This window comes from Trachinotus anak, unplaced genomic scaffold (assembly GCF_046630095.1).
Source record: "Trachinotus anak isolate AG129_WGS33_773 ecotype Australia unplaced genomic scaffold, CSIRO_AGI_Tana_v1 ptg000011l, whole genome shotgun sequence".
Classification (NCBI taxonomy): Eukaryota; Metazoa; Chordata; class Actinopteri; order Carangiformes; family Carangidae; genus Trachinotus; species Trachinotus anak.
Window position 1 is genome coordinate 12071402 of NW_027273862.1, and position 16505 is coordinate 12087906.

At 40.1% G+C, this 16505-nt stretch overlaps 1 protein-coding gene across 4 annotated transcripts in view; it reads right to left on the minus strand.

Annotated features, from left to right (window-relative positions):
* The window catches only part of smyd3 (SET and MYND domain containing 3), a 69308-nt gene extending 54583 nt beyond the window's left edge, over nucleotides 1-14725 (minus strand). Inside the window, exons 1-2 of one of the 4 annotated variants that reach the window (XM_071488093.1) lie at nucleotides 14493-14725; nucleotides 3632-3724 (exon numbers count right to left, since the gene is read on the minus strand). In XM_071488093.1, coding sequence (XP_071344194.1) covers nucleotides 3632-3724; nucleotides 14493-14653 — 254 coding nt within the window. In that variant the 5' untranslated portion in view covers nucleotides 14654-14725. Of the gene's footprint in view, nucleotides 1-3631; nucleotides 3730-14492 lie in introns of all 4 variants that reach the window. The other 3 variants (XM_071488092.1, XM_071488095.1, XM_071488094.1) reach the window with 3 other exon arrangements.
* Between the last annotated feature and the right edge of the window lie 1780 nt (nucleotides 14726-16505).

A 16505-nucleotide genomic window follows, 5' to 3' on the forward strand; every position in this document is an offset into this window, starting at 1 on the left:
CATGGGGAGGCCATGGTGGGCAGACGGTTTGGTATGAGTTCATATACAGTAGGAAGTCACTCAGTGTGGTTTATATAATGGAGAGAAAATGATTAAGAATTGCTAATTAAATGTGACAATGGACGGTATTATGAGCTTACACACAGAAAATGAGGTGATGGAGAACATGTTATGATGGATGTAAACACATTAGCCCGGGGCTTATCGAGACATTTGATTAGATTGGACCTACTTACAACTGCTGTAGATGATATAAGAACCTTGAAAGCAAAAGCAGACATAAAATATGAATGCACACAATGTGGGTCTGACAGAAGGCTGTTGCCTGTCAACATTAGCGACAGAAGTTAAGTGTATTTCCTCTGACCATCTATCAGTGTGTGACTAGACTGGTCTGTTGTTTTTGGCTCGAGGCCCCTGTAAGCTTGGACAAGTTTCCAAAACACAGTCCTCTTTTCTGTTCTCTCCTCCTCGCCCTCTTAGTTTTGTAATTTACAGCCTTCCTCTACATCCGTCTCATCTTTTCCTCCCTTTCCCCACCCCCCTCCTGTTGTGCCAGTGTGTCTTATTTGCGATGACCTTTCCAGCCTGGAACCCAGTGGTGAATTTATAGTCTCACTCTGGGATGGTGGTTCATGAAAACACAGCTATTCTTGTCATGTTGAGACCGACCAGAAACAGGGAAGCCACCCACAGTTAAAGAAACACATGCCTAGAGTATGAGACACAAAGCAAAAACAACAGATAGGACCAGGCTAGACCTAAACACAGTCAGGTTCTGTGCAGCTTCAACAGATCAACTGAGAACATAACTCAGACACTAAAAGTTTGGACACATCACAAGCTGTTGGCTGCAGGGTCATCCATCTTCCATGACCCCAGAGAGGAAAGCTGATCCTGACCACGACCCCAGTTCTCTGTAATTACCTTTGTGGGAAATGTTGCCACTCAGAATGCAATCTTAAAACTTAAAGAGCTATTTTGTACATTCATGTATATGTCGTTTTGATTTCAGGGTAGATTTCCAGAGCTTCCACAATGGGGAAACATGGACAGCATCTGTTCAAAATCTGTTTAAAAGTAAATTCAATCACAAACATGGAATTATTGTGTTGTTTATGGTCATTACTTAGAACAATTCTCAGCCACTGTAATGATGCTGTAAAATGTGCAAAAATATCTGTGAGGATCCATGCTGAGGTAATAAGTACAACAACAAAAAAAAAAGCTGGGAACAGCACAATAGAAAGAGAAGACTGACTGAAAGACTGAAAGAGAAGAAAATGTTACACAAAATTCAAAGCAGAGTAATTTCTGAAGGACCTTTAAGAAAGAGGGAATAATTTAGCTACACTACACTGGCTCCTTGTACCTTTTAGAATTGATTTTAAAGTCCTGTTACTTGTATAAAAAAAAAAATAAAAAAAAGCTCCTAATGGTTTGGCGCCTTCTTACATCACTGACTATCTGTCGTTTTATGTGTCTCTATGAGCCCTAAGACCCTCTACAGCGGGGCTTCTAAATATTCCTAATGTCCCCCAGAATAAAACTGGGGAAGGGTCCTTCACCCATTATGCACCTAAACTGTGAAACATCCAACCAACAAATATTAGAGGGACGGATACAGTGGACATTTTTAAACAACAACTGAAAACATATCTGTTCAATTCAGTGTTGTTTATTTTCTTTTATCATATTTTTTTTCTCTTAAATGTTTTCCGTCTTTCCGTCATATTTGTCAAAGCACTTTGATCTGCATCCTGTGTATAAAAAGTGCTATATAAATAGTTTTTCATCATTATTATTATTATTATTATTATTATTATTATTATTTATTCATTCTAATGGGTTATTCTTATGACTAAATAGATACACATACCAGTATTTAAAATCATGCAGCAATCTTCTTCAAACTAAGTAAGGATTTTGTTGTTATTTTGTATATAAAAGTTTTTTTGTTATTATATATTAATTACCTCCGTAGTGTCAGCTTTCACATTTTATTTATTTTTGTTAGTGAGAGAGGATATCATACATCTAATAAAATTATGAATTAATTCCTAAGAAACATTGTAAAAAGGTCAGTCATGAGACAACGAAGATATTGTTGATGTGCAATGAAAATGTTAAAACTGGTCATTGATGAGATAATGATTCACTATCAACATTGTGTCCAAACTATATTTATCTAAAGTGCTTCCTAAATGCTTTCGCTTCTCTCTGATCTGTACATGAATCAACAGCTGATCTGATCAGAAAACCATCTCTGAAACCACCGACACTGCAGCAGTTAGATCATTTACAATAATATTTAATTAATATCATTTACAGAAAGTTTCTGACACGTAGGGATAAGCAACCTGATGATATATGCCATGAGACAGTAACAAATTTTCAACAGTCAGAATTTGCCATTGTAGACAGTGCTGCATAACAATGAACAAGACCATTTCATGGCAATACTGAGTTTGCATCAGTATGATGAAGTCGCCTGATTTCCTTGGTCTCTGATTCACTAGATTGACCAAAAACCACTATTTTATTTTTACTGTTTCTCAAATTGAGTTTTGAGGAAATTTAGGATATCAAGAAATAAATGAACAAAAATACAATGTAAAATAACATTCACTGTGATTACTACTAGATTTCAACTATCAAGCAATGAAATATGGATGCAACAACTGAGTGACTGAGAGAAGAGTGACCCGGGGAGGATGTGAAGCAGACAGAATCAGTGCAATACATGTATACTGTACGTAGTTACTAAACCACATTAATGCACAGTTTCACCACAGCAACTGTTGTTATGGTGACTGCCTCCAGGCTGATAAGCTCTCAGCATTTACAGGATATTCACTCAAACACACAAGTACATACGTTAGTCACATGATCCAGGTATTCCAGGAGGACTGCGGAGGTTGTATCTTGACTGAGCGTAAGTGAATATTTCCTCTTGGTAAAGCTTGTACGACATATCATTTTACTCTGTGCTCATTTCAAGTGAGAGAACAGGACAGTAGAAATGTCCTCTTTAGTAGAGAAAAATATGATGTTAATTTTGCTTATTGGCAAAAGTGATTTTGAGGGTATCTGAAATATCTAACTATAACTCCATATCAACAACAGCGACAACAACCACATTTCTTTTTATAGTATCATCCTGTGGTTCAACAGTTCAACCAAATGCTCTTTCGGCTGCCTGCCTACTGTCATATGGGATCATTTGTTTCAGGAAAAAACAAACACCCACATGTGCATTTCACACATATTATTTCATGATTCAAACGCACTGAGATGACTCTGCTCCGGCCTCTAGGCAATAACCAACAAGAATTCAAGATCATACGCTGCTACATACAGTACATACAGTCGGCCTATATACAGTGCATACAATACGCAATACGCACTCCGTACAAATATAGACCTGGACAATAAACAATAAACAGGAAAAGACAGCAAAAAAAACAAACTTCCTTAGTCTTCCTCAGTTCATTGGTGTGCAACAGAACCATAGAAATGACTAATTTTCATACACAGTATGATTTCCCCCCAGGAAACACATCTGTCTCATTTCTAGCCATGTTCCCTCTTTTTCCCCCTCTCCTTTTTCATCCCTTTCTTCTGCTCTCACTTTCTTCCCCGTCTTTTTCCTGCCCTTCCCTCTGTGCCTCCATCAGATGTTGTGTGAAGTGATAGTCTTCTTGATGGCAGGTCCATGCTTGGTCTACTCTGCAGGCACAGTAGGAAAACTCATGAATAACATTAGATGGGTTTCATTAGGAACGTGCAGAAGGCTGAATTAAAAACAGTCACTTCCTCAGCAACCCTCTCCTCTTCCTCTCTCTTATTTTCCCTTTACCATCATTTTATCTTCATCATTTATCTGGCTGGCAATGTGAAGATAAGATAATATAAGATAAGCTAAGAAATACTTTATATCCCTATAAGGAAATTCACAAATGATGCCAGCTCGGGTTCTGGGAAAATGAAATGAGCATTTTTCTGACTAATCAATAAAAAAATTATTGACAGACTAATCCATAATGAGAACTGTTATTGTGATCACTATATTTGTCAAAGTTTATGGCCACAAGATGCTGCGCTTTGTATCTTCTTACTAAGGAAACGCAGGGACAAAACAGAAGAGTTCACTAGATACAAAATGAAGTCAGTCATTGCAAAGAACATGATCCTGTTTGTTATTTTGCTCAAATTAAACATTTTCTACTTTTATATAAGCTTAAATGTATTATGTAGTGAGGTCCAAAAGTCTGAAACACGTTTTAAAAAGAAATATTATGTGAGACAGACACTGAAGTCAAAGATGTGCTGAGACAATAAAATTATACGTCTTTATTTAGGTTTAGTATCCTTATTGTGCCCATTTTTCTCTGAAACAAGAGCAATATATTTTTATGACCTTGCAAATGACCCAATTCTTAAGTAATGCAAACACACAGTCACTATCAACTCCGAACACTGGATTTTATTAAGATAAAAGCCTTATGCAAGAAACAGGTGATACGACAGAAGAGTGGAGAAAGGACATCAGGAAGTTAGCGAGAGCACAAAGAGGCACAAGGACTTAAAACTGTCACTCAACAGTAGAGGTGACTGAAAGATTGTGGTTTACTGCATTGATATGCAAGGGCATTGATATGTGCCCTCACGTGTGTGTCTGTAGTCAATTTTGTGAAGTCTATGCTATCAGACACCTAATTAGGCCTACCTCAGCATGTCCCTGTTGGTGTATGTGTGTGTAGCATGGTAATTAATTTCCCGTGAGTATTGGCTGCTGCACTGTAGCCATGAGAGTTAGTTCTGTGTTTATGTGTATGTGCTTGTGTATGTTAATAATTAGTGGGGTCCTCTTTTCTGGGCTGTCCGGTCGTGCCTGAGTGAATTTTCTCATTTCCAGGCTGAGTAGCCGACACAGCATGGTTGCTTCCCACATGACAGGTAATGTTGCGTGAGTATGTGTATGTAAAGTAAATTACTGACAAATGTTAACATAAATCAAATGCAAGATTCTTGATTCCTTCACAATGGTTGAAGAACACTCACAATCCTGTGATTTTGTAGAGTTTTGAATGACTGGGTTGTAAAAATACAACTACCCTGGTCTGCTTGAGCCAGTCGTTTCCATCTCCTGGAGCCTTTGATGATTGTGGAAAACAACATGAAACAGCTTCTTCTCGAAACTGTTTGACAAATTAGCTTTTCCTCACGCAGTGGTGCCAATTCCAGCAGAAAGCAGGCAAAGGAAACTTTGCCAGCACTGCTGCTGCTGCTGCTGCTGCTGCTGTGTATTTCAAAGCAAATGTGAGAATGTAAGCGTGAGAACTGAACAAATGAGCAGCACTTCCTGAAGGGACACTACTGCCATCTAGTGTTGCATTAACGCTACGACAGCACAGCCTTCACAGAACTGTGCCACTCAGTACACTGCAGGCATCCACCGCACAGCCACAGCAACACATCAACACATGAGTTTAGTGTAGGTTGGTGACTGGCATGTAAAGCATTGCTGCTGGAGTGAGTGTGTGTGTGTGTGTGTGTGTGTGTGTGTGTGTGTGTGTGTGTGTGTGTGTGTGTGTGTGTGTGTGTGTGAGTGTGAGAGAGAGAGAGAGAGAGAGAGAGACCAGCTGTGCTGCATCTCAAGCGATCCTAGAACCCTTGCTGAGTTCTTAATGGTTGTTTAGAGGATGATTCATCGACACCTGAGGGGACTCATATGGGACGAGTCTTCTTATGGTTTTATTATCACAATGATGCGTGCACACACAAGGCTACACGCGCACGCACACACACACACACACACAAGGCTACACACGCACACACACAGACACACATACTTGTACTTCTATCTTTGTGAGGACACTCATTGACATAATGTATTCCCTAGCCCCTTACCCTAACCTTAAACATCACAACTGAGTGCCTAACCCTAACCCTAACCTTAACCTAAACCTAATTCTAACCATAACTCTAAAACCAAGTCTTAACCCTCAAAATGTGATTTGAAGGTGTCTCAAAAAGTGAGGACCGGCCAAAATGTCCTTACTCTCCCAAAATGTCCTCACTCTGTTAGTAAAATACTTTTTTTGGTCCTTACTATGTAGCAAGTACAAGTACACACACACACACACACACACACACACACACACACACACACACACACACACACACACACACACAGGGAACATCTACCCATGTTTTGTAATTAAGCCCTTTTCAGAAAACATTAATTTCTCCAGTGTAGGTTAGGTGATTTCTTTGGTAATAAACTTAATTTGTTTTAAAGAGTAAACAGCAAAGTTCTATGTATTAAGTAGAAAACTAAAACATAAAATAGATAAGGTAAAATTTAAATAATCTAATAAGATCAGGATGATACAAAAAAGCCAGAATCTGAAATACAAAATGTACCAAAGGCAAAACCAGAAGGTTTGGATGGAAGTCATTAAAGTGTTTTACGTATTCAGCCTATCTGAGATTATATTGTAATATTGTAGCTCTTCCATGCAGTGTCTTAAAAGTGATGAAAGGAATTTTAAAAGCTACTCTGAAACATACAAGGACCTGGTGTACAGAGAATAATCCCAGAGAAATATGAGCAGATGTGGTTTGATATCAGTTAAAAGTTAAATTTCAAACCACCAGGGTTTAAATTTGACTAAATTATGCAAGTAAAAAGAGAATTAATGGTCTGAGTGAGCTGTGTAATGGCACAAATAGCTTTCTTGGTGTCCTAGAATGAAAGGCTGGATCTGAGCTTTGCTATATTTCTGAGATAAAAGAAGCATGGCTGAGCTACTTTTGTGATATGCTGACTGAAATGCAAACAAGAATCCACAAAAATCTTAAGCCAAGTGAATTTCAAAGAACTTAAGGATTAGCATCAAGTTTTCTGTCTTATCAATATTAAACTGAAGGAAGAAATGGCATCCAGCTTGGTCATGGACAGCGATTCAAATCTTTACTGAATGAGTAAATGAAAGGAAGGGTTTATCTCATCATTCAGAAAACTAATCCTGTCCAGAGAGGAGTTCAATTATGTTTTCTCTCGTCTTTTGCCTTGAGGTTTGAGAGAGACATTAGTATTCACTAGTAACAGATGCACTGTGTCTAAGATCAGGGGAATAATGTGAATCTACAGGGTGCCGTTTTAATTTTATCCAAATTTGTACTGTCAGAAAAAAACGTGTGCGCGCGCACACACACACACACACACACACACACACACACACACACAGTCACGGACACAGGAGGTTCTGCACTTGTTGGAAAAATACACCGGTTTTCATTAATTTTGTTGCACTATGCCCAACCACCCTCGAAAGATTAAATGTTCAATTTCGTGAGGAACAAGATAAAATTTCTGTAAAGGCCTGTGGTCCTCACAAGTAGAGTTAAAACTGATACCCAGATGTTTTGTTTGATGAATACCAAGCATTACACACATGGGGAGGTGTGTTCCCACTTTACAACAAATGATACAGCTGTGTGTGTGTGTGTATGTGTGTGTGTGTTTCAAATGTTTTGAAACACCTGGGTATCTAACTGCGGGAGGCAGGGGAAACTAGAGGGAGATGAAGAACCGGCGGGGAAGAGGAGAAAGAAGCAGATGCAAGCAAAATGAATGAAGCAGGGAGAGAGAGAGGAGAGGCAGGTGGGATGAAAAATGTACATGAACGATGAGGGATGAGGAGATGGTGGGAGTGAAGGATGAGGAAAAACAGGGTGAATGAGGAGAGAAGGAAAGCAGATGGGAAGGAAACTGGGGAAGGAAGACAGATGTCAGAAGTAGCAGATGGGAGGATAAATCCAGAGGAGGGAACAACTGAAAGGAGGAGGAGGAGTGCTGACTTGCCTTCTGAACTCGTTCCCTCCTCTCATCTGCTTCTCCTCCTCCGCCTCCTCTTTCTGTAGGCTAGTCAAACTGCATCTGAAGTAAGCAATCTGTATGCCTCATACACCAATGCAGAAAGAGAGTGAGAATATGTCCACGCATTTAGCAAGGGTGATGAGTGTGTGTAAACAGTGATGAGTTATCGAAAAGTGTGTTCAGAGAGAACAAACATCAATGAAAGGACATGAGCGGGCATGAGCAGACACTTGATGTGGCAAAAACTAAACCAAAGATGAACCCTAAAATGTTGAAAACCTTTCAAACGAAGAAAAGAATATGATCCTGGTGTTTTATGAATCAGCTCCAGACATTAGGCCTGTCCCCTGAATGTCGATGATTTAAATCGTCAGTTGAGAAGCCGATGGACTGACTTGTTTTTTTTTTTTTTTTTTTAGGTGAGTCATTGTTCATCTTGCTACAGACGGCAGCACAAAGCGGAGAAGCGTAACTCGTTTCTCTTGGCTACCACGACATACTCAGCTCCAATGCTGAATGTTAGCGAAGTCGCTCGTTATATAAGACACTCGTTCAACCTCCTCTACTGCCATCCAGCATGAGCGACTCTTCTGCTGACAGCACTGTCAGCAGCCGATCTGGAGGCACGCTCAGTGGTGCGCGAAGGTTTTTATAACTGAACTGAATGACCAGGACACACACTTTTTATTGTTTCACAGCACAGGTGACGAACAAAAGCATTAAAATGTGAGTCTTACAGATATGAGGCTGCTACTGGAGTTGAGTGTGGTGCTCTGCAGGTGCATTGGACTGTAACTGGGGAGAGGCTGTGAATAATGAGTCTCATGACTGTAGATAGGGTAAAGTAAAGAAAAAAATATCACTAATAAAACTGAGTATTTATAAAAATGAAAAAAATTGCATCGCTAAAACAAAGCACGAACAAGCACAAACTAAACTGCAGAGGTTTTATCTAATATACATGCAGATGAGAGACTGGAGGCAAAAATAGAAAGAACTGGAGAGATCAGTCATAAACACAGGGTCAGTGCAACAGTGCTAGCTGCAGCTAACATTTGCTAAGGTCAATACATCACCTGTTTGTGACCATTAACAGTTCACCAACAGTCCAACTGTCAAATGCTTGTGAATAACTCAAGCCAAAGATTCGCTTCACATTTCGTCTTTACACCATCTAGTGCTGGAAATTCACTGGAGGTTCAACTCAACACTCTGAACTAAAACCAGAATCAGTTCTGGGTTGACCCTGAAGAAAATGGCTGTGAGATAACCGCAGCCTCCATGCATTTATCTCATTTATATTTTGTTCACTTTGTTGTTCTAGAAAAACCAAGTGAAAGTTGCATCTCAATCCCTGTGCTCCAAAATGTCCAACACTACAGGTGACATATCTTTACTAATTGGCTAAAAAGGCGGTGTCATGTTTTCATCTGTTGCCCTGTTTTTTTCTTTGTCTGTGTACAAGTTCAGCCTCCCTATAACAGGCATTCACAAATTCTCAAGTCAACCCTGTGTCGATGTTCTTTATACTCCTTGAAATAACAAACACCCCCTGGAAATTAATTTATCCAACTTTCAATCAAAAGTTTGTCTCTATAAATAAAACAAAAGTTTTTCAGCGTTTTGTTGTTGTTTGCGTTGTTCTGCAGTGTGTGTGTGGTTCTGTGTGGTTCAAAGAGACAGTGAGTGAGAGATTGGTGTCAAATATAAAGACATCATCTGACAGATAACGTTGCCGTGGCCCCCCTTGTCTAACACACACACACACACACACACACACACACACACACACACACACACACACACACACACACACACACACAGAGAGAGACCCATCTAAGTTTTATTTCCGTCTGTCAAAAACAGAGAAAACCATCAAAGCATGTGAGTGTTTGATGTCTTATCTGTCCAACAGAGACCCTATCATCTCTGCATTTTCTCTGGAACTTCCTCTTCTTCCTCTCCCAGTTTTAAGACAAACATCCAACTGCCGCTATTCTGTCTCTCATATTGTTGATTGCAGACATTTCCAGCTGAAACAGTTTGCATGTTAATCACAGACTCTGATCTGAATTGTACAAACATTGCTTGGACTACAGTTTTGCCTTGTGAGACTCAGCATTACTCTTCGCTGTTGGAAAACATAACTGTGTCTTACTCTGTTCTCTTCATTGCATTACAGTAATTCAACTCACCAATCAAAACATAAATAATACCCAGGAAGTAAGAGGATGACAGAGGTGGGGCTGCACTACAGCCTTCCCTCAACCTTCATTTTACACCACAAGCATTTTATTCTTCCCACTAGAGCTGCTTTCATATTTCAGTCATAAATGAAGCCAAAACCTTCAAGTTGCTCAGCCTCTTATTATATTTTTCTAGAAATCCTCATTAGCTGACATCTCCACACCACCAGTCTTCCTGGGGGCCACAAGAAACTTTAAAGCAACAACGTAAAACACCTCTGACCTGTGAAATCATCAGACAGGTAGGCAGTATAAAAGGATTAACAACAACAGATAAACATATGACACAGCGCTCCAAAGACATGAGACATCCAATAAAAACAATTTACCAGTGATTAACTTCAAACACTCTGGGATACACGATTAGTTGAGACACACTGATTGTAACACCATGTTTTCCACTTAATTAATGTGCAATATACTGTGGCTACATATAAAACGCTGCTTTCTTTGCATTTGTGCCATCTCTAATGGTAAGAAATTCTGTCTGTCTATAAAAATGTTTTCTCTTTTTTCCTGTCTTCATTCCTCCTGTTATCTCCCTCCTCTCGCCGATCGTTGGTCTCTGTGAGTCTGACAAACTCTAAAGTTGCTCATTTGTTGACCTCTGGCGATTTGAATCCTGCTGAGGTGTGTCTGTGTGTGTCTGTGTGTGTGTGTGTGTGTGTGTGTGTGTGTTTGTGTGTGTGTGTCTGTGTACTCAATGTTTATCACTCATTACTTACACACAGCCTTCAAGGCCTGTAATTAACTCCAGCTTTGATGCCCCCACCTGCTCATTTCCTGCACACACACAGAAACACATGTGCATTCAAACATAAAGTACATCTCTCTGTTGTTCCTGTAATGAGATACAGTCACACAAATAAATGCACACTCTCATAGACAGACACACACACACACACACACATACACACACACACACAAAGTCTTCAACACTCACTCATGCTGTGAATCTAATTATGTTTTAGTGAAAACACACTCCACATCTCTGAGACCAATCTCTGCCTTGGGTTGTGTGTGTGTGTGTGTGTGTGTGTGTGTGTGTACCAGTCATACATCATACAACTGTTTTTGTGACACCAACACAACTTACACACCTCTCACTGATATCAAATCAATAAGAGATGTGGAACAGACTTTCTGATACTCAGGTTGAAGAGTATCGGCCACAAGCAAAGCAGATGTAGCAGTGACACTTAGTCGATATCTCGAAAACATGATCATACTCCCCACAACATGGCCTTTGTCTTTTTCCGCACACACGCACACACACACACCTCTCTATTTGCCCCAAGCTCATAGAAAAATAATGGAATTCAGTGGAGGCACAAACTCTCTAATTTATTATTGATTTCTGGTGTTATAACTCCATCTTCCTATGTAAGAGGGTGAATATGTTATTTTGAGATATTGAATAAATGTCAAGTTAGTGTTCAGGCTTGTAGCCAGGAGTTCTAAAACTGTGGGTGTCACAGATCTTTTAACCTGTGTATGGACATTAAAATCATAAACAAAGGACTGAGCCTCCTCCTTTCCACAATGGGAACCCATTGACAATGCAAGCACGCTGATGTTTAACAAGCATAATGTACATTTTTCACCATCTTTGCTCATTTGCAATAAGCAGAAAGTATAACTGAGGCTGATGTTAAACAACCCAACAACAGCTTTTCAGTTGAACAATGGTCTCCATGTCAGTCCTCCATCGTGCTGCCTCAAGCTGATCACGTGGTGGCTACCTTTGCAAACCATATCCCCACATCAAAGGGCACAATGACTACCAGGCTGTAGTAGTGGTAGGTGAGAACTTCAGTGTAAGCAGACAATAGTCCCTTTTGGGCGTATGCAAAATATTTCTGCCTTCCCTAAATAATCAGGACTGACAGCCACAGTGGTGATGGTGAAATCATTTTTAAATCAACACACATACGTGTCATATAACACATGCAAATCCAAGTACATGTCTGCTGACTAATACATGTACATCTTTCCTCACACTCTTGTTTTAAATGACTGACACATGAAGGGAGCAGCTGAGGGAAATAAATTGACATTACAGAAAATAAACAATACTGCCCTGCTGTGACTCCATGTAGTAGCAGTTCACCACATTTACATCCCTGCAGGGCATTTGTTAGCTATTCTTCAGCTGGACAAAATGACTAAGCTCACATTCCAGTAACAGAGAGGAAACACACACAACAGCTAGCAGAGCACAGCAACAGTCTTCTACTGCTGACTACAAAGCAGCTGGGGGTGAAGCGTCTCTGTCAGGGGAGCATGGACAGTTGAGGGTAGAGACTTATTCATTTTCTTGCCAGTGGATAAGCGGACGGTACATAAACTCATGACTGACTGTGGATGCTGTTTAATATCTACAGCCTGTGGTTTGAATGTAGAGACTGGATGTCATGCTGAAGTGTGTTTATGTGTGCTTGGCTTTTATATTTCCAGCCACAATCCACTCCAACATACTGTATATGCTACAATCCCATATATATATATATATATATATATATATATATATATATATATATATATATATCACAATACTTTTAAAGTACAGCTGCTGAACCTTCCAAATCCTCTACAGCCCACAGTCCAGTAGGTGATACGCCATCAGATACTATACTGCAGATATCTCAACAACTGAGCTCAGGTTTATCTTTTTTTCAGTATTACACAAGGCACACCAGGCAGCACAAAAACACACAGTGCGAACGGTAAAGCAATAATCCTTTCCATTGGAGCAACAGGAGATATTACAGAGAGTGCCACTGCTGCTCTGCTCAACTGATCATATTCTAATATAATTCACTTTCATGTGGAAATCAAAACTGGACATGAGCTACATCTTTATATTCTCCCAGAGGTTATCTGCATTAACTGATCTCATTAATCATCTTCCATTTGCTACCAAGCCTCATATACATACTGTATATTGCCCATAGTAATTTACCCTTCATTCACCTTGCAGTCCCTGCACCAGAAACCAGCACACTGGTCTCTCTCACCACTTTCATGAAATTCACATACACCTGCTTAGCTTGATGAAGTGAGTTTGGCTGCAGTAAAGAAAGCAGCAGTGCCATCAAACATCCAGCTGGACAAATATCACACGCAAATGACTTGAAACAAGACAAATCGTCACATTGTCATATGTCAACATAATAAGAGTGAGCAACAATAATAACTAAAATAAAATAATAAAAGCCTCTATCACAGAATTATGTAATGTTATGTTATGTTATACAAAAAATATCAGTTAATCAGTTAGGAAACTGTTAACAGGAAAAATAACCACACAGGATTGTAATGGTAAAAATGAAATAAAACTATACGTAATATCATAAGAATTCTGATGAATCATATTAAAAATGCAATATTGCTATAATGACATCCTGGTCAATGAAAAAGCAAGATCAAGCCAACAATGGCTTAATAAAACCAGAGATAGTAAGGAGATACCACAGCCGGATTTAATAAATAGTGTGGCAAAATTAGTAAGACAAATTCATATCTTCGCACACCCAGCCATGGCCAAATTACATACTATAGGGCCCCAGGGCCAAAATGTGCTGTTGAGCCCTCGATTAACCCTGTTTTTGCCCTTGAATTATTTTACGACTCCATGTTACCTGTTCCGCCCTCTGAAAGACACAAACATAGAAATATGCACCCCAGTAAAAGTTAGAAGCACCCTGTGGGTGTAATATTAGCAAAAATAGCCCTGAATAATTCCATGTGCCCAAATCCAACATCCACAAAGTGAACTTGGTAGCTCTGGCCTTGCATCCAGCATTTCTTCATAAATATCTGGACAGAGCAGCAATGTTTCCCATGAGAATCATGATAGCTACTTCGCACAATAAGCCTTCCACCCATATTCGTGTAGAAGAAGCCATTCCCAGTGAGGTCAGTGAGGTGAAGCTCTTTATTGCCACATTTTACTTCAACTGTAGTATTTTCTACACACTGTAGCATCCAAGTGTCATTTTCTGCCTTCTTGCCTCCTCTGAAACTATGAAAGAGCCACGGTGCCATCTAGTGGGCAGCTCGGTTGCATCCACCACCGTGCACAGTCGTTTTAATGACACACACAACGCACCACGTAAAAGCTATTCACTGCCTATAAAGTCCATGAAACACATGCAAAGTGTGGTGTGGATTTTAACTTATTCAGGCTGCTGACCACAGGCTGTAGGTGCTGACACGGACCACAGACACGCCCGTGTTCACCCCCACCGCCTGCCAACGCGCTAACTTCACAGCAGCAGCCCGCGCAGGACATGAAACTATGACACAGACTTATTATTTCAGGGGCAGGTGTCTGCGCTTCCCGCGGCCCGGCTCACCGTGTGAAGCAGCGGTGGCAGACGTGTGGAGCCAGTCTGCTGGACACGCAGCACGCCAGCGGCTCGGCGGAGTACACCAGCTCCCCTCTCTTCATCCCGGCTGTGGCCCGCAAACCGTTCCCTTTACCCGGGCTAACGAAACGTTTCAGCCTCGGTGCCATCGTCGGGTCTCCCTCCACGTGAACCGCGCAGTGTTTACATCCGCGATAAACGTACGGCTTGCGTCATGACGTCACGGGCGCGTACAGAGTTTCGCCGTCGACGTCATAGTGGGTCCCTGGTGCAGATCATTTTTGTGTGCGAGTCAAATTACAATGGAAAACGTTTATAGTGAATTATTTGAACAGCATTTGTACGGTTTTTGATCGATTTTGATGATCACTAAAAGAGGTTTTCCACACGGTAAGATGGAGAAAGAGACTGATTTTAAGAAAGTGTGAGTAAAATGTAAGTATTTAGCATTAGAGGTTGAGATATTCTCATTTTTGTCCGCAATATGAGTCAAGCTTCCAAAAAAAATTTTTCTTTTCATGCTCCATAGTATTTTTCATTAGACCCTGAACACCTCCTCAGTTGCCACTTCTTTCAAACCCCTCACCTTCAGTTTGAAGTGTAGGATCTCTTCAAATTTTAAGTCCAGGTTGACAAAATATCCCGATTACATCACTACGACATCACCAAGGTTTTTTTTCCCCTAAACTTTGGAAATCTGCCTCCAGAGCCACATAAGCCATTACACAACTTATCTTTAGTACACTGCACTTCATATATAAAATTGGTGGAGCGCCCCTTTAAATGTGCCCTTATGAAACTGATTCTGATTCTGATTCTGATTCTGATTCTGATGAAAATAAGGGAAAAAAAAAAGCTCCAAATAAAACCATTGCAAACTGTGTCTTAGTTAAAGGCAAAATCAATACATGTATCATCAATATGTGAATAAAGTGCATTCCAAACACTTATCTTAGAGTCAGTTTCCCTTAACTTGCCTTATTTTCTTTTCTTTATAACTTTGGGTTATGTGAGTAGAAAGGGAGAACAACAGCAACTGAACCAGTGATGAAGAGCAAGCATTTCCAGTTACATGTTGGTCCTTTGAACTGATTGGAATCTCTGTCTCTGTCGCAGTTCATTCCCCCCAGTGTGACTGCTGGATGTCGGAGAGTCTGGAGAAAAGGCTTGTGCTCTTTTTCTCTAAAGGGCTTCACATCAAAACAGCGTGTTACAGTGGTGTTACAGTGTTTCATGCTGGATTTGTCTTGATCAAAATCTTATCCTTGAATGAGGTCTGCTGTTTTATATCGTTCTAAGGTTTCATTCATGTAGCCTTAGAGGACTATTTTTTCTGCCCCTCCTCCAGCAATTTTTAGATTACTAGGGCTCAGTGACCCTGCGACCTCATCTTACCAAGGGCTGATAGATTGGATGGAAGCCCTGCACTTATAGGCAGCCCTGCTTACCTCTAGCTCTCTGTCTCTTTCTTCCGGCACACACAACCCAAGGAATCAAACAGCATCAGTGTGTGAGTGTCTAAGGAAAATGTCCTGGCAGATGTAAACTGCAGGAATTCACACAATCTGACTTTTCACACACTCTTTGTATGCAGGTAGAGTAACGAGTGTATACAGAATGAGTCCAAAATGATTGAAGTCCATGACACAAGTAATTTAGGTTCAACCATTTTAACTTGAATTTTTGATATATTTTTGCTGATATTAAGATAAACTGACATAGGTCTAAGATTTTTAGATTTTTATTCTAATTTGAAGAAAGCTTCAGAAGGCACATCACTTGCCTGACTGGCAGATTTATTTTTTTTTGTTGTTGTTGCTTGAAATAAGCTAATTTTACTTGGTCACAGAGTAGTCTGTTTTTTGGGGACACTTTGATCTCAAAGTGTCCACTGTGATGGCAGACTGTAACAGCATGAGACCTCATGAGCAGAACACATGGAGAGAAAATAGTGAATTTTTCCCAATGGGAAGGAGCAGGGCAGGTGGTTAAATGAGGTCA